The sequence below is a fragment of the Temnothorax nylanderi genome, unplaced genomic scaffold (assembly GCF_030848795.1).
Source record: "Temnothorax nylanderi isolate EJ_2023f unplaced genomic scaffold, tnyl_v1.0 TNYL_tig0208_pilon, whole genome shotgun sequence".
NCBI lineage: Eukaryota > Metazoa > Arthropoda > Insecta > Hymenoptera > Formicidae > Temnothorax > Temnothorax nylanderi.
Genome location: NW_027249270.1, coordinates 41066 through 60760, shown reverse-complemented (window position 1 = coordinate 60760; position 19695 = coordinate 41066). Strand labels below are relative to the sequence as shown.

General features: G+C 36.3%; 1 protein-coding gene and 1 pseudogene across 1 annotated transcript; both read left to right on the top strand.

The window, feature by feature from the left end:
* Positions 1-340: 340 nt before the first annotated feature.
* LOC139779072 (F-box/LRR-repeat protein 4-like) lies at positions 341-11641 on the top strand. Its single transcript, XM_071717307.1, has 10 exons — positions 341-981; positions 2176-2415; positions 8701-8800; positions 8895-9351; positions 9429-9650; positions 9938-10139; positions 10253-10613; positions 10695-11013; positions 11171-11308; positions 11424-11641. The coding sequence occupies exons 2-10, from the start codon at positions 2185-2187 to the stop codon at positions 11494-11496; spliced, it is 2103 nt and encodes a 700-aa protein (XP_071573408.1). The 5' UTR covers positions 341-981; positions 2176-2184; the 3' UTR covers positions 11497-11641.
* A 4361-nt stretch (positions 11642-16002) lies between these two features.
* On the top strand, positions 16003-17730 carry LOC139779078 (uncharacterized; annotated as a pseudogene).
* The last annotated feature ends 1965 nt before the right edge of the window (positions 17731-19695 follow it).

The following is a 19695-nucleotide window of genomic DNA, read 5'->3' as shown; positions in this document are numbered from 1 at the left end:
GGGAATCTCAAATGGATGTCCACTGGACGTCCCTCTTTATTAGTCCAATGTACATCCTTATATGGATGTACATTGGACGATCTTATTATGCCCATGGACGTATGGTAGTAAAATGGACGTAAAACGGACGTCCATAAGATGTATGGTGCTATTTGGGTTTTGATCAAGGTCGAGTTGCAGTTTGCATCAAAAAAGAAAGTTTCCGTTGAACCGAAGAGAGAGAGACAGCTACATGATAGAAAGAGAAAGAAGATGGCAGATGTGCATAAGTGCATGGCGTGACCGCCCAGGCGCTCGCTGCGGATGCTCGAAAGAGAGGTCGGGTCGGGATAGATCGAGGTCTTTTCTCGCCTAGTTGTTGAAGACTGCGGACGTATAGTCGAGTGCGGTCTTAGAGTATTTTAGATTGCGCAATATTGTATATCGTTTATTCGCGATCGTAAATAATACGCTCAGGGAAAAGATAGTTTCGCGATACGCGATTACTATTAAAAGTCTTGACGCAGCGTTCGTTCTACGAGTAATTGAATCCGATATTAACGTCGTATTCCGAAGGATCGAGATTTGTACCCCTAACAGCAAATGTATATTTTATAAATATACAGGATATTAATGCTGTTAGGGACCCGGGTAACGCCCGCGAACAGTTTTTGATTCGTCAATCGCTTACGCATAATTGTATTCGTGTGCAAGAAATAAATATATATCGTTGTTTTGTTAACTCAAAACGAGATTCAATATAATTATTTAAATAAATCTTCATCTTAATCCTTGACGAAATCGTTCGTGAACCGAGTGTTAGTGCGCGATCTTGTCCGAGGACATTGATCATTACTACGCGTAAAGCTGAGCAGCGGACATTTTGTATTTTGGTACGAGACAGGAAGGAAGGAAGTTAAGCAGCTTTCGAGTACATCGTTGGCTCTCAAGCGTTCTACGCTCACACGATAAACGTAGTGGCGACCGTTATTTCAATTCAAAGTGAGTTTATAATATTCTCAGACCCGAAGTTCGGTCACAAGGTTAGGTCAGTAAAAGATACATTAAATAAATAAAAAAATACATTTTGAAAAATTTTAGTCATTTAAAAGCGTAAGCGTAAGTGTAGCAAACGTAAGCAATTTAAATTTTGCAATTTTTTTTCTTTGGTGCACGTGAACGTGTGTATGCCGTATGTTCTTCTACCGTGTGAAACACAGTACCACGTGGTAGAACATGTTATAACGTGTATCGGAAAATTAGATAAAAGATACATTGAGTAAGATACAAAATACATTTCGAAAAATCTTAAACTCATCCCTGCTGAAAATGACCGATTAAATTCGATTGGTTCTGTATTAAATTTGGTGAAATTGAATCGGAATGAATGCGTTAGTACCACGTGGTGGAACATGTTATAACGTGTATCGGAAAATGAGATAAAAGATACATTGAGTAAAATAAAAAATACATTTCGGAAAATTTTAAACCTATTATTGTACAATAACTGTAAGAGTATGCGGTATAAGAGCATTACTAGCAGTTGACCAAATACAATCGATTATTTTTGAATTGTAAAAATCTTGTTATGCTGGGTCTACAATGCGAGTCGCAAAGTCGTGAGTCGCAAGAATTATTCTCCTCAAATCCCACTGTGATTGGTCAATTCATGCGACTCACGACTTTGCGACTCGCATTGTAGACCCAGCATTAGTCAGTAGCTTACTACTTACGCGTCTTACATCTACTCTTACGACTATTGTAGAATGGAACTTTATAGTTATTTAGAAACGAAGCGTAAGTCTGGCGAATGTGAGCGATCTAAATTGTGTTTTTTTTTTGTTCTTTCTTTTGTGCTCGCGTGCACGCGTGTGTGCCACGTGGTAGTAGAAGAACACAGAGCTCTCGATATTTCAGATCTATAAAAGAACATTTTTCTACATTAACAAAATTAAAAATTAACTGTTATTTTCTTTAAAATAATTAATTATTTAATAATGATATTCAACACACACATGCAAACTATGTAATGATGTCAGTACTTAGCAATGCGAATGGAAGCAAGATAAATTTATTGTTAGATTATACATATAATCTTAACGCTATAATTATAAATATGTATGATATTATAATGCATTTTAGCATATGTTAAAAAAGAAAGGATTATTATTCTTCATATTTTTTGTCTTCTTTTAGACAGACAATATGACAACCCACAATAAATCTTCATATTGCGAGAGTTGTAGTCGATATCCCTATGTCGGCAGAGTATCCGTAGGAGAAGAGGATAGTGTTGACTTCATCTATCAATTTGTGAAGAAAAGATTTATTGCCGTGGACCACGGGAGTCTTAGCATATTCTGTACTGCCCCTCACATAATTGGGCCACCCAAATTTCCAAATTTGGACGGACAACTTCATTTACCAATTATCCCGGTAAGTCTTCCGAATAGCCTCTACCTCCAAATTTAATGAAACTTACAGCAATTGTATAGCATTAAAGGACACACCCACACTATAAAGGATTTTGTACGAAAACAAATAGGAACGGAGAAGTTAAAAAAATACAAATGGTAAATTGTATGATTTACTAATTACTAATGAATGATTACTGATTACATATTAATATGTGTGTACAGACAGTTACATATAAACGTCGGAGCGGCAAAGAGAAACTAAAACCTAGACCAAGTTTAGCACGTAAAGCCCGTATCAGATTAGCGGCTCGCAGCCGCGAGATGCCGCGACTGCGATTGCGATTACATTTCTTGACCAATGAGAAAGAAGCTGCTCGAAAATCGGACATTTCTCATTGGTCAAGAGACGTAATCCGGTAATTGCAATCACGGTCGCGGTCGCGAGCCGCTAAGCGACAGATGCTTCATGACAAGAGAAAAATGCTTTTGGACTATAGATTAATAATAAATGAATATCTGTATTAAATCTTCTCCTTACTAAATACATGAGTCTACCATATAATAAAAATATGAATATTGAAAATATTAGCGAGGCCCCGTACGCAAGGTAGAACGTTCCATTCACTTGGCGTGTATAAGGATTTATATATCTACTAAATCTTCGCCTTACTAAATAGAACGTCTTATAAGTTAGCGGAACAAAGTGAGCAGAATCGATTTTAGTTAATATTTTTATTTGTTGCTCATTTGTTGCTAAAAAGTTGCCAAAGAAAAAAATTTGTTGCTCTGTAAGTTTTCTTAAAAAACGATGTTCCGCTAAGAGAAGATTAAGTTAGCGTGACAATATACATATAATAACGAAATTGCACATAACAACAACGTAAGAATTTGTTGCTAATTTGTTGCTCGCAACATAAGTGTAAATAACAGCGGAAAACCTCAGCGTGCGGATAGTTACAAGAGTAAAGTATCAGAAAAAATTTTATTGCTCGTTTAAATTTGGTACTGGCGTATTGTCTGAATTTGTTGCTCTCGATATATCCGAGTTTCGAATTTGTTGCTTGCAAAATAAGTATAAACTATAGCTTAAAACATCTCAGGATGAAATTCAGACAATACGCCAGTACCAAATTTAAACGAGCAGCAAATTCTTTTCTGATACCTTACGCGTATAACTAGCTACACGCTGAGGTTTTCCGCTATTGTTTATACTTATTTTGCAAGCAACAAATTCGGAACTTGAATATATCGAGAGCAACAAGATCAGACAATACGCCAGTAGCAAATTTAAACGAGCAACAAATTCTTTTCTGATACTTTACTCGTATAACTAGCTGCATGCTGAGGTTTTCCGCTATTGTTTATACTTATTTTGCAAGCAACAAATTCGAGACTCGGATATATCAAGAGCAACAAATTCAGACAATACGCCACAGTACCAAAAATTTAAACGAGCAACAAATTCTTTTCTGATACTTTACTCTTGTAACTAGCTGCACGCTGAGGTTTTCCGCTATTGTTTATACTTATTTTGCAAGCAACAAATTCGGAACTTGAATATATCGAAAGCAACAAATTCAGACAATACGCCAGTACCAAATTTAAACGAGCAACAAAATCTTTTTTGATACTTTACTCGTATAACTACCCGTGTAGAAATTTGTTAGGGATGGCCTTACATAACATAAGGCCCCGATCATTAGTTATTAGGGATGCCATAAGAAAGGTTTCCTTATTTTAACCTAATGAGGTCCCGATCATTATTTATTAGGGATTCCATAAGAAAGGTTTCCTTATTTTTATCTAATAAGGCCCTTGTAAGGATTTGATAAGGATGTTTTAACTTCATAAATACTTATTTATTAGGGCTAACCTGATAAGGTCCCGTTCATTATTTATTAGGGATGCCATAAAAAAGGTTTCCTTATTTTTGCCTAGTAAGGCCCTTGTAAAGATTTGATAAGGATATTTTAACTTCATAAATACTTATTTATTAGGGCTAACCGGATGAGGTTCCGATCATTATTTATTAGGGATGCCATAAGAAAGGTTTTCTTATTTTTGTGTAATGAGGCCCTTGTAAGGATTTGATAAGGATGTTTTAACTTTATAAATATATTTACGAACACAAAACGTAATAAGCCGGCACTGGTTTCTGACATTCACCCGACATTAAGAAATATTATATCATATATCCAATTCAAAATTTTATTACTCTTTTTAAACTGAATTTGTTTTTTAAGATAATTTTTGAAAAATTATATATTTGCGCTGCTTATGACATATGTAGATTATATATAACACTTACAACAAATTAAGAAGTAGTCTACCACGTAAGGCAGTTGGCTCACGATCCAGAGGTCCCGAGTTCGAATCCCACCAAGGTAAGTGTGTTTTTCAAATACGAGAAAATATTTATAATCATAGACTGCATCTTAAGAAATAAATTTAGATAAAAAATAGTAATAAAATATCAAAATAAATAATTTTTTTTATGTCGGGTGAATATCGGAAATCAGTGTCGGCTCCTCGATACTGGCACGTAGCATTGGACCGATGTCGCTGTATCTTAAAATTTTCTCTGAAAGGCCTTAAGAAAGCATGAATTGTAATTCTGGTCGAAATAAGGCCTTTTTATCAAGGCCTGAAAAACTTTCCTTATAAGGGCCCGAAAAACTTTCCTTATAAGGACCCGAAAAACTTTCCTTATAAGGGCCTGAAAAACTTTCCTTATAAGGGCCTTGTAAACAATTTGTTACATGCCATATAAGGGCCTTATCATTTTGCCCTACAAGGCCCTGATTTATATTCAGGCCAACTAGTTGGGCCCTTATTAGAGCCTTATGAACATTTCTACACGGGTAGCTGCACGCTCCCGAGTAGAAATTTCAGTTACTGTCTGAACAGGTCCGGATCAGGTGTGCCATAATACATAATCTGGCCCTGGTAAAGTCACCTGACATGGTCCTGACAAGATGTGTAACGCATTGCATGTTCAGGACCGGATTTCATTTACCTAATAAGGACCATGTCAGCCGAATTCATGAGGACCCTTTTAGGCATAATATTCAGGACATTATCAGGATAAAGAAAAAGCTGTTTTTAAAAAAGTTTTAGAAGATTTTGGTAAATTTGGAAGTAAACGAGTCCTCAGGATATGCAATAATTCATCAAGTCGTGTGTGAGGTATAGTAGGATTTCCAGACAATGCCCAAGTTCGTAGCTCTGTGATCTCATCAAATTCATCGTTATATTCATAGAATTCATCCTCATTATCTATACTGGCTTCTAATAAATCTATATTTTCATCTGTGTTACTGTGTTCATCCATTTCATCTGTCTTACTGTGTTCATTCATTTCATCTGTGTTACTGTGTTCATCCATTTCGAAATCAGCTTGATCATTGTCCCCAATACTGTCACTGAGAATATTCTCATCATTTATATTGTTCATGGAATCCTGCGTTAAGTTTAAATTTTCATTATTGTTGTTCACTGCAGTGTTTTCATCATATGAATCAAATTGTTCGATGTCCATAAAGAATTCTTGCTCATTTGAGATTGAAGCAGCAGCAGGAGAAGCCATTGAAGCAGATGAACTGTCAGATTTATTTCCATTTTCAGATGTACTACAATAAGCTTTATGTTTTCTATGCCGCTTCACCCGTAGTCGTGTTAGCTCTTGCTTTCGTTTTCTTTTATTGTCACTCATGTCCTGTTAAACAGTTATTTAAACAATATATATACAATACATTCGACCGTAAACTCATTTTCTTAGGAATAAGAAAATGAGTAATCTCATAAAATTTCAACAGCATATATATTGATGTAAATACGATGTACTTTTACTCACCTGTGCAATTAGAAAAAGATTTTGACTGTACAAAAGATGAAATCTCAAATCAGTAGTCTATAGTTTCGAAGCCAGATATAGAGATATATAAAAAACACAATTTCTGATAGCGGTGGATTAACAGCTATTCTATAATAGTAACACAGTGTGTATTATATATCTGTACATATGAGATTAATACACTGCATATGCCTAAGGCGGACGGACAACCCAGCCAAATACTATATAACGTCAGTTGTCTATCATTAACTTTTTGACAGTATTGTAGTCACGGTAAGAACCCAAGTTATTTTAAAATATGTGTGATAAATATAAGGTTAGGTTACCTAACCTAACCTTATATTTATCATATCTAATCTATTAACAATAAGAAAAAATTCTCTCATACAGTACGTATATATATAATTTATTATAATTATACTTATAATTACTACACACTAATTATTATTGTATATATATTATATAATATTTATTAATTCAAATATATAATTATTAAAAACAAATTTTAATATTATATAATGAAAGAAGACAAATTGTACTTTCTACAATATAATAATATTAGTCAAATAAAAAAGGCTCTCGATGTTTTATTATAAATATTATATATTAATAAATATATGAGATTTTTTGACCTTCGAAAATTTGTAAATTAGGGGATACTCAAAAGGTCCTGATTATTGCCTTATCAGGCTTGCCTGATTATATATAACCAGGCATGTTTGATATGGCACCAGTCAGGACCTGATCTGGCATGCCGTAGTCAGGCATGCCTCATTCATACCTGATCAGGGCCGTACATGACAACAGGCACGCCTGAATAAATTTCTACTCGGGCTAGACTTAAGATTGCAGTCCTCTTAATGCTGGAGGAAAAACGAATATTCACCCGACAAAAAAATTATTTATTTCGAAATTTTATTACTATTTTTTAACTAAATTTGTTTCTTAAGATGCAGTCTATGATTATAAATATTTTCTTGTATTTGAAAAAATACACTTACCTTGGTGGGATTCGAACTCGGGACCTCTGGATCGTGAGCCAACTGCCTTACGTGGTAGACTACTTCTTAATTTAATGTAAGTGTTATATATAAGGCAAATTCCTTTTAGTGACACAAGTCGACACAAGTGTCGTTCTGTCTTTGTTATTCATTGAATGCCAAGAAGGATAGAACGATGTTTGTGTCGACTTGTGTCACTAAAAGGAATTGGCCCATAGTCTACATATGTCATAACCAGTGTAAATATATAATTTTTCAAAAATTATCTTAAGAAACAAATTCAGTTTAAAAAGAGTAATACAATTTTGAATTGGATATATGATATAATATTTTTTAATGTCGGGTGAATGTCAGAAACCAGTGCCGGCTCATTACGAAATTTTGTGTTCGTAAATATATTTATGAAAAAAGTATATTTATAAAGTTAAAACATCCTTATCAAATCTTTACAAGAGCCTCAATAGACAAAAATAAGGAAACCTTTCTTATATATGGCTTCCCTAATAAATAGTCATAGTCAGTAGACGTAAGTAACACACAAGCTTTGTTTAACAGTCAGGATACGCCAAAATATTCACTTTATTTACTAGATATTTAATATACTTTGCCACCACTTCGATAACAGATGCAGATTTACGAAATTGCTAGGTTAACATATATTCAGGCTAACATTTATCAAACCCTATGAGGGAAATTATGGGGACAAGAAAATCAGGCCCGTATAACAATAACCTGAAAAATGTTTGAAAAGAGCGTCCCGTTGCGCACCGGATCAGGCACATGTCGGGAATTTCTTATTAGGGCATACCTTACTGCTTCCCGATCAGGCGCTAACCATACATCGGGCGTGCCTAATCTAATTTCTGCTCGGGTTCTCTGCCAACACCTGTTTCACGACAGTTTTCTACCAGATTAAGTCTTGTTTTCGTAATAAATGTTGCTTTTGCAATAGAAAAGTGTTATATCACAGCTCCGCCCCTCCGAACCCCCCTGGACCCCCTTTCAGGGGACTCCGCCCCTTTACCCCAACCGGTGGACTTCGCCCCCTTGGACCCCCCCCCCTAGGCGCTTTGCCCTTTAATCCCCATTTAGGCCCTCTGTCGCGCAATGATGTTTCAAATTCGCACACTTCTTGCATGCGCATGTGATTACAGAGAAATCGGTGTAAGGTAGGACCTATTAACCTACACCACTCAAATTTCATCAAAATTCAACCACTAGATTGTCTATAAATTAGAATAAAAATTTTGAATTTTTGACGCCAATTTCTCCGTTCCTATTTGTTTCCGTACAAAATCCTTTATAGTATGAACGTGTCCTCTAATGGTCAACAATTGCTGCAAGTTTCATCAAATTCGGAGGTAGAGGCTATTCGGAAGTTGAGTCAATCGCTATATATTATATATTACAAGATTTTCTACTATTTGACAATTTTGATTTTCTAATATAGACGTTAAAGGATGGTACTGGTGTTTCAATATCTCCGTGGCAAAACAAAGCTGTCACGAGACCCAAATCATACGATTATAATGCGACAAAAAGATATATTGGTTTGTAATATTTAAATCGATAAATGAGATATTGTTAAGGAAGATACGTTTTTGCTGAGAAGAGAGTAAATATAATAATATTTTCTATTTAAAGATATCGAGTTTCATGAAGCTGTATATCCAATCAGAGTCTGTATTTACGAAATATGTAATCCTGGAAACGTAATTCAAATTTTGGCGCAAGATTCCAATAATCACTGGATTCAGTTGTGGGATGAATCGTCTCAGATTGTATCCCCGAAATCAAGATTATTTTCTCCACCGTTGTCGCATCCGTGCAACTTCAAAACCAAAATGCTCAGACTAATGTTTAAGGGCAGTTCAGATAAAACTTATACAAAACTGGATGCTGTGATGCTTATCGGTACATCAGATTTGATCCTTCCTAGGAATCCTAACGAGAGTTTAAGTAATCTGTTGAAAAGAATTAACAGCATCTACTCTTCACACCACGACGATGTTCATAATTTAACAGCAGATTCAAAAAGTGCACACTTGGATATAGTTTATCTGCAACGAAATTTTCCTGAATATTGTGTTATTTATAAAAGGTATTATTATCATTGACATTAAATAATATTTTAATCCATTTTTTCTGTTAATAATAAATATTAATTTAAAAATTAAGGGGATGCTGGAGTGACGGCCGAACTTTCTGGATGTCGATAATGTCAACATTTTTAATTTTGTTTTTCCTGTATTTGTCTTTGTCTAACGAAATGACATCTGTCCTTGTTCGATACCTGTGCCATCTCCACTTACTAACCTGCGTGTATATTTTTGTGGAAAATATGTACGATTTCTTCGAAGCCCATATTTTTTTTCCGGGCTTTCAATCTCAATTTCAAAGGTATGTTATTGTTTGTGCACGTATTCTGAAGAGTGGAAACATTTCATTTCGTACATATATAACCTATACAACTGTTTATATTAGAAAATATGGTTATGAAGACAGCATTTTTTTTCAATTATCACTAATTTTTTAAAAATTTCCGCTCTTCATTAGTACCTATACTTTATTCCTGTAAAAGGATTTTGCGATCTATAAAGCTGTTTCAAAGAACGAGCCCTGACTGTTTTTGTCAGTAATTGTCCCCTGTCCAGGATCCCCTTAATTTGTTCTGATAATATTTGCAGCGACATAAGAAGGATTTCGTATAAGAATAATTTGAAGTACAAAAAGGTATCTCAGGAGGTAATCCCTGGTTATGAGCAACCTCTTGATCAGAGATATCCGCGTCATATTTTATTGAAAAGTAATTCGACTTGTGCCAAGAGTATGAAACTCTCATCGGATGAATCCAAGGAGCTATCACGTTGCAGTTTATCTGCGCTTCCTGTAAAGTATTCTAAGAAATCTATTTCTCATCACAATATTTATTACAATGACATTTCGTACTTTAAGTATTAAAGTATTTATTTTGTATTATTAATTATATTTTATCTTTACAGAATGAAATACTACTAAAAATATTTAAATACTTAGATGTGGTAACATTATGCCGCATGAATGAAGTAAATAATAGGCGCTTTGATATTTTAACACGGGATCCTCTACTCTATACACGTTTGAATATGCGATATATTAGCTCTGACAAATATATGTGCGATATATTTTGTTATTTTACACCTAGATGTAAATATTTGCAACAATTAGATCTTACAGGATGCAACTTTGATGTTAATGATTTCGTAAACTTTCTTGATAATTGCGGCAGGCGTTTAACGCATTTAAGATTAAGTAACTGCAACGATGGAGAATGTTTAAATCCTGTCCTACTTAAAACTTCAGAGACATGCAAAAATTTGAAAGGTATATGCATATAGTAAATGTATATAATTGTCAAGATTATTGGTAAATTGTATAACAATTTGTAATACAAATTTTTCTTAGAACTGGATCTAAGTGATTCTGGCATAGACGACGAAGGATTTTCGTATCTCGAGGGGCTAAATAATTTGGAACACTTAAACCTTTCTCGTACTGGTATAACAACCGAACGTCTTTGCAAAATACTGCAAAATAATCAACGGATTCGTCAGTTATCGGCAGGCTTTGAAGACTTTATAGACGATGCAGTTCTAATAGAGTTGGAAAATTCGTGTCATGACTTGGAAGTCATAGAATCACCACTGTACGCACGTCGTCTTACATCTGAGGGTATTAATGCTCTCGCTAACTGTAAGAATTTACAAAAAGTGATACTTAATCTGTAAGTGTGTGTGCTACATTTTCTTTTAAAACACACATTATTGTATTCTTTATTGAAATTTGTTTGCTTCTTTTGCGAGAATTGCATTTTGAAAAAGTTACATGAATTTTTTCTTTGCAATTAAAGTACTGTACTAATTACATCATTTTTGTTACAGATACGAATGCCCAGCTGATGATGAGAGCTTATTTAGATTACTTCCCTCTTATCAAAACTTGCAAGAAGTTTATTTGTCCCATGCTGTCCTCACTGATTACCAGTTGGAATTACTAGCGCAGTGCAAAAACTTAAAAAAGTTATGTTTTTTAAACATGAAACTTGATATACCTGATAATTGTTCCGTTATTTTGAAACAATGTTTTAAACTGCAGAATATTTCTTTCGATTTCTGTAATATAAATCAATTGCAGGTTAATCAATTGGTTAATCAATGGAAGGAAAGATATCCGCACGTGTCCGTCTATACATTCGGCGAATAATTGAAATAGTTTTTGTTTGATAGTTTAGGACAAATCAATTTACTTTTTATATGTTTACTTACAAATTTACTTTGTAAAAATTATCTGATAAATTAGGTTTAAACGTAGGTATATGTTAATGCTTAATAAAAACGAAATATTCACATTTATTTATAGTTTTGTTATTTTCGAACCATTTTATCTTTCTTTTCTTTTTCATAACTTGAATTTTTTGAGCGATGGTGTCACTTCTTTGTTTGAAATAATTGTTCGGCGAAATACTAGAAAAACTACTTAATAATATCGTTAGTAAATTTTTGATATTAAAATACAAATAGTTGTTAAAACATAAATTGAAATTAGTAAAATTTAAGATTTACAATTTTTTTTAAATGAAAGTATAATAAATACACAAATATATTTTACCAAAAGATGTATTTAGTAATTATAATAATTATTTTAAACACTGCACAGATATTATGCATTTAGGCATCCTCGTCAATCTCGAGTAGTTGCCTTACTGTTATCTGTCAGCTTTGTGTTGGTGATTCGCATTTGTTTAACGACAACGCTAAGGGCCAAAGCACATGACAGTCATATACTACGTTTACGCGGTTACTTCTGTAGTAACTTACGATAATTCACTCGTTTACGCGGAGTAAATTATCGTAAGTTACTACAAAATCCCGTTTACGCGAAGAAAAAACCCGTTTACGCGAAGAAATTATCGTAAGTTACTACAGAAGTAACGCTCGCGTAAACGTAGTAATAGTCGTGGACGTAAGTAACGCACAAGCTTTGGCGTATCCTGATTTGTCAGGTCGAGGATTACGACTGTCGTATATTGCTACTCCATATGGCTTTGGCTCTTTAGTGTATGTACTGTGACGTTGCAGTTTCGCTGCATCGTTGCAGCGCCCCGCCGCCGTCACAAGGCGCGGGTTTCGCGACCTTTTTCACGCCCGAGGACGGTTCAACGAATCGATGCGAGATCTCCAGGGGCATATTATAATTGCGTTACGAATTACTGATCCCTTTTATTTTATTTTGTATCATTTGCGTGGCGCCTCACCGAGCCGAAGACCGGAGTTCCTGAGAGGAGGCAGAGGACGCGAAAGCGGAGTCGACGAGAAGGATAACGGCGAGAGATCGGACGACGGAAAGCGGATCGAAGCGACTCGCGGGCCGCCGAGAGCGACGGAGAGCAGGAAAACACGCGCGCGGCGCGTGACACAGCGGCGGGCGGACCCATAATGGCAGGGCCCCGGGACGCCGGGGCTAAATCAGCTCATCTGCCCTCCTCACACTGCTGACCGGATTCCGGGATAGGTGGCCACCATTCCCGAACCGAAAAGGAGGAACACGGAGGCAGACACGTCCCGTCCGCCGCCGGGAAGAATCCCGGAAAATTTGCCGCGCGAGCGAAGGGCCGTTTAGCGCCCTGCGGAAAGCCGTAATTCACGGCCCTACGCACGAATCCGCCGCGAGCCTGCGAGCTCACCCCTCATTGGTCCGCGCTCCAACGTCGCGGGGCCGCGTACGCCCGGGGTGGGGTGCGCTATCGATTCCGCCATCGAGCGAAATTTCGGGAGCATTCGTGGATCGTCCTCGATAACCTACGCACGTAGAACGTAGAAGCTTAGTCGCGGTACTTTATCTTCGCATTAAGTCGCATTTTGAAGCTGCGTACGACGTCCGGCTGCTCTCTTTACGACCCTTGGGACGACGGCGAGGACCCTCCCCTGGTAAAAATTACCGTTAGAAACAGTTAGAAACAGATAGAATTTCTGATGGTATGTAACGGAATCCTATCCGCTGTAACTGCAAGCTTGTCTAGCTCTATCCGTTTCTGTAAGCAGCACTATTGTATCTGCAAATACAGACAGAAAATGTAACGACGTATAACTGTATCTAATGGAAATCTATCGGCATACAGCATCTATAAGCTTTTGCAATAGAAAAACTTGTCTGTTTCTGTCCGCATTCTGTACGCATCAGATGCTGACGGTATCTATCCGTAATTGCGGATACCGCATCCATCTGCATCTGTACGCAATGTCGACCTACAGGAATTTATCTGCAGCTACGGAATACGAATCCTGTCTGTTTCTGTCCGCATTCTGTACGCATCAGATGCTGACGGTATCTATCCGTAATTGCGGATACCGCATCCATCTGCATCTGTACGCAATGTCGACCTACAGGAATTTATCTGCAACTACGGATACGAATCCTGTCTGTTTCTATCCGCAGTCTGTACGCATCAGATGCTGACGGTATCTATCCGTAATTGCGGATACCGCATCCATCTGCATCTGTACGCAATGTCGACACTACAAGAATTTGTCTGCAGCTACGAATACGAATCCTGTCTGTTTCTGTCCGCATTCTGTACGCATCAGATGCTGACGGTATCTATCCGTAATTGCGGATAACGCATCCATCTGCATCTGTACGCAATGTCGACTTATAGGAATTTGTCTGCAACTACGGATGCGAATCCTGTATGTTTCTGTCCGCATTCTGTACGCATCAAATGCTGACGGTATCTATCCGTAATTGCGGATATCGCATCCATCTGCTCTTCGCGACGACGCCGCTAGGCGGCGCATGATGGAAAGCGTTTCTCACATTTAAAATACAACCAGCCATAATATATAAGCAGGCGTTCTGTCAGGCAACAACCAGAAAAATTACAGTGTCGTAACTAAAGGAATCCCTTCTCCTGGCGTTTAAAGGTAGAATCTACCTGATAACTACAAACCTCCCACAATGTACATGTATTTGCAGTAATAAGAAATGAATAAAATGCATTTGCAGTTAGAAACGGATAGAGCGGGCAAATCATAATTGCATGCAAATGCAGATAGATATCCTGCCTGGTTTTGCAATCAGATGCGGATAGACATTCAAAATTGGCTACGTATAAAAACGAATAGGATTCATAATTCGTCTGCGCATAGGTTCAGATAGAAGTTCCGTTCCGTTAGGAATCAGTTAGATGCAGTTAGCCTTCCTCACCGTATTTGCGTACACAGTCTTATAGAATCTGCAACACTTTTCATCTGCTTCTATCCGTAATTGCAGGGAAAGAAACGCATAGTAAAACAGTCAGAAACGGATAGAATGCACGTTCTATCCGTTTCTAACGGTAATTTTTACCAGGGTCGGGAGAGAATCTGCCTACGGTGAGGTTGCCTCGGTAACGTTTTATGTAAAGTCACGACACCGCTCCCCGGGTCGCGCTCTCGCTCGGGAATATTCGCGATAATTAGCGTACTCGCCGACAAAGCGTAATTAGCGATCGATAGCGAGAGCGAGGGGCACCGGAATGGTCTCGTGGCCGTGGGATCGCGATCGAAATCTACGAACCTCTGGAGATCGCGGTAGGCGCGTTGATGACGACGTTCGATATCGCGAATACGCCATTTCTCGCGCCCTTCACGTTCACGACCGCGTGTCTCGTTATGCGTAGTATTTCGCCCGGTCGAATCTTAGATTCTGCACGCGATATTAATGGCGTCAGATCCCCAGGGGGAAATGGTAAATCGGATCGACATCGATCAGACGTCGATGGCGTCTACAGCTTTCCCAGATCGAAATAGCAAATCAGATCGACGTCGATCAGACGTCGATAGCATTTACAACTTTGATCGATTATCTGTAGACGCCATCGACGTCTGATCGATGTCGATCAGACGTCGATAGCATTTACAACTTCAATCGATTATATATAAGTTTAAATTAAAATATAATATATTAAAAAATTAAACGGGTCTCAATTCCTATCTACCATAAATAAACGGACATGAGGATTTTACCTGCTTTTGATTACAAATAAACTCATTCATTTTTTTCGACACATAAAATTAGGAAAATTATGTATATACATGCAGGCACAAAATATAGCGTGAGTTGATACCAAATAACGCTGTATTTTGTCCATCTTGTATATAATTGTATATGTATATGTATATGAAAAATTATACATATGCTATCTATATTATTATTTTTTTTATTATATAATTATTATATAACTATTATAATAATTATCATATAATAAGATTTTTATAATTATATAACATGTATAAATATATATAAAATATAATATGTTTTAACTTGAAATTTTGACCGTTGAAACTATAAAGAGTACATCATATATGCAAACAGATTCACGATTTTTAAAACAGTTGCAAATTAAAAGATCGAAGGGCCGCTCAGCGCTGAGCGCTCACGGACGGGGTTCCTCTTTTGTGTGTGTACTCCCTCTATCTCCGTTTCACGGGACCGCGTCCATGCGGCCTCGAACGACCAATGCGATTACATCGCCCGCGACGCACGATATCCAATGAGCGTGCTGCGACGAGTGCAAGGTTATGTTCGTTGGATATCGTGTATCGCGCGCGATTGACGTGATTGTGCTTGTCTGCCGAGGCCATCACGGTATACTGCAGCTGTGTTTCGTGTCTGGCATCACTGCTGAGAGTGCTGAGTCGTGCTATTTAATAAAGTCAGCAATCAATTATCGAAAATGAGTGAAAGTCCACCGGTAAGTTTTTCATAGTGTTATTTCTCATTTATCTGTTTTTAACTTCAAGAATTCTCGTTTTTGAAATCTACATATATATTTGGTCGATTTAGATTACCTTTTGTAAGTTTATTGTTTACTTATTTACTCAATAGCAACCTATATCGTCGTTTGATGTTATCATAATATCAATATTTGGTTATTATTGGTTATTATAATGTCAAAATGACATCAGATGATCGATAGCTTTCTACTTGTTTTGTGTTCTTAAAGAGTCTATAGACAATTATGATTACTTCATAAATAACTTATGAAATATAATTTTATATAGTTCATAATTTGTTAATAAATATTTGTTCAGGTTTATTTAATTGGAAACGTTGTGTGCTCTATCCAAAGCAAAGACCAGAGAAAAGGTTAAAAGCTCTAAAAACTCTACATCTTCTGAAGTTTCTCTACAAGCTTCATCATGTGCTTCGGAAAATCAGTTTACACCTGAAAAAGAAACATCTATTGTGAGCCCTTCAAAAGTGTACAATATTTTAAGGAAATCTGACGATTCACCTATATAGAAGTCCACAAAAATCTCCTTTTTTCTCATCAGAGAAAGTTGATACTTCGCTATTCGCACAGGAAAAGCGTAGCCCACTTTCCTCCAAAAAAAAGTTAGATCCACCTGTTCGTAATTTGTCAAATTTTTTTAGTGCAGGTATGTTAAGTATTTTTTTTGCATATACACACAAACGCGCGCGCGCATACACATGCACACGCACACGCACGCACACAAGTTGTAATAATTTATGTTATTTTATGCATGTTCACATATTTTCAGATTTTAACGAACGTTTTATAAGATTAGAAAAAAAATTAGAAGACAGTGAAAAAGAATTAAAAGGCATCCATCAGTAGTAAGCTTGACGTTGTTATTATGAACCAAACAAACTTAAATAAAAGTCTGCTTCCGGAACAGGCTGTCATCAATAGACCCTCAAATCTACCCTCTCTGCCTCTGAGTGATATAAAAGGCCTTGAAGAATTTGAGAAATTTTTATCCAACGATGTAAATCTTTCAGCAGCAGTAAGTAATATTTTATTATGCTTATACAACTTGATACATTTTTATTATTTTATGGCTGGATTCTGGATATTCACTGCCAGTACTGAATCTATAGTTTACGTCACATACACTATAGATTTTTAGTACTGGCAGTGAATATCGGAACGTCATCATCTCTGTAATGTGTTTCATAAATACTAATTTATTTTTGTTTGGTTCCTTTCTTGCAGTGCTACTATTTGAAGAGTTTGGCTTTGGGAAATAATGAAAAAACTGCAACGTCAAAACTTATGACTCAATTGATGACCAATTCCTTAGCTGTACATTTTAATTTTGATGGTCATAATCCTCAGAAAGCTATGACAATTAAAAGGTCATTTAAACAGTTGAAACTTTGGGAATTATTTCAAGGTATTCTATCTTCTTTCAAGTATTCCGTCTCCCAAAGTTTTTAATTTATTATACAATATTAGGTAACTCAGAGAATCACAGAATATTTATTTCTCTTCATTGTTCTTTTAATCTAGGAGTGATGCTACTAAAATTTCCGGACAGCGATTTATCAGAAGCTTTAAATGCACTCAGAAGTTGGCTACGAAATGCTGCTGGGCGTAAAAAAGATTAAAATGTAGAATTTTTTATGATTTCCTTTTATATGCAAGTTTGAAGCCTTATATTATTGGTGTTTCTTTTTCGCTTTATTTTATTGCACTAGAGAGAAACTAATATTATATAGAAAGTTTGTCAGATTCAATTTTAAGTTTAAATGTATAACGTATACGTTATATTTCCTTTTATATACAATTTTTGAAGCCTTATATTATTGGTGTTTCTTTTTCGCTTTAGTTTATTGTACTAGAGTAACTATTATATAGAAAGTGTCAGATTCAATTTTAAGTTTAAATATAAAATGTACGTATATATGTGTGTGTATATACTGTATATATATATATATATATATATATATATATATGGAGAGAGAGAGAGAGAGAGAGAGAGAGAGAGAGAGAGAGAGAGAGAGAGAGAGAGAGAGAGAGAGAGAGAGAGAGAGAGAGAGAGAGAGAGAGAGAGAGAGAGAGAGAGAGAGAGAGAGAGAGAGAGAGAGAGAGAGAGAGAGAGAGAGAGAGAGAGAGAGAGAGAGAGAGAGAGAGAGAGAGAGAGAGAGAGAGAGAGAGAGAGAGAGAGAGAGAGAAATTATGTACAAAAAATAAAAAAAATAATATTCTTTTACATCTATCGTATGTATATCTATTTAGTACACTCCAATCAAAGTAAAATGCATACTGAGCGGTTGTAGTACCGAATGCACTCATTGTATCAACTAAATGTCTAATAGATGTTTTATAGACGTCGATATTAAGATCTAGATAGCGTCGAAATTCAGAGAGTTGAACGTCTATGTAGACGCGTCTATAGATCTCATTTAGACACGTCTAAAAGACGTCGATTCAATGTCGATCCGATGTACCAATTCTCCCTGGCGTCAGAGGGATATTCGCGTTGGTTTAATTGCGTTACTTACGATTCGCGTTCGGGCATTTAGACTATCCTCGCGATATCGACTGCGTTGAGATATTATTCGCGGTAGGATGTGGTTCGCCTTAAGGATGTATTGCACCTATTTTCAAAGCGCTACCAAGTGGATAAAAATTTGTGAGAATGTTCTTTTAGTCTTCCTGATGTGCTACAAAAAAGTAGAAACGAATCCACTAAACGGTTGCTGAGATATAACGATTTTAATTTTCACTGATTTTACACGTATTCTTATGAGAAGAGACGATTTTGGCGGATAAAACAGCTAAAAAAATGTTGAAGGAGCGCTACCAATATTTTGAATTTTTTTGTACATCTAGTATACGAATAGATGAAAATATCTGCCAAGTTTCAAATGTCTTCACTATACCGTTTTAAAGAAATAAATTATAACTTGAGATAATTTTGCTGTCGGCACGAACATCTCGTGAAAGCGCGGCAACGTCGCAATCAGCTGGGCAAGCGAATCATAACCTATGGCTGTGGCTGTCGCTAGCTTTTCGTCGAGCGAGTCTTTTTTTATAAACTGCTTTTCTCACTATTTTGCCTTTCCACCGATAACTTTTCGTGTCTGACATTGTAAAAATGTAAACGAACAGACATAATCTCGCAGCTCGCATCAAGTCTCGCACTGTTTTGGTACTGTGCAAGGCTGCCAACCTACGTGAATCGAGTCATAGAGAGTCGCATAACAATGTTTATAATAAATAATATTCAAAATTATCGTTTATATGATACATATTTATCTTTTTTGACGTTATTAAAGTCACATTTGTTTATCAGCACTGCTGAATAATGTCTTTCGCTTTGAAATAATTTAACGTTATAAAGTTGAAATCAGGGCATTTTCACTGCCAAAAGTTTAGGCTCATAAATTACAAAAATTGCAAATAATACTGGAAAAAACATTTATAAAGTAAAAAATACCTTTGTAGGAGTAAAAATAAGACTCCTACTATCATTTGAGTATCTTACATCTAGATTTACTATGCGTTAGGCGTAGATATTCAAGTATTTCAAATTTCATGCACTTTTGTCTAAGATTGTACGTGTGATACATCCTTAAGATACCATTCGCGTCGACCTAATGTTGCGTCTCGTTATTA

Excerpts from the sequence above, each read along its gene's own strand:
- LOC139779072 (XM_071717307.1), top strand. The coding sequence starts at position 2,185 with ATGACAACCCACAATAAATCTTCATATTGCGAGAGTTGTAGTCGATAT. Across the intron at positions 8,801-8,894 it reads TGCGACAAAAAGATATATTG|ATATCGAGTTTCATGAAGCT; the intron begins GTTTGTAATATT and ends TTCTATTTAAAG. Across the intron at positions 11,014-11,170 it reads CAAAAAGTGATACTTAATCT|ATACGAATGCCCAGCTGATG; the intron begins GTAAGTGTGTGT and ends TTTTTGTTACAG.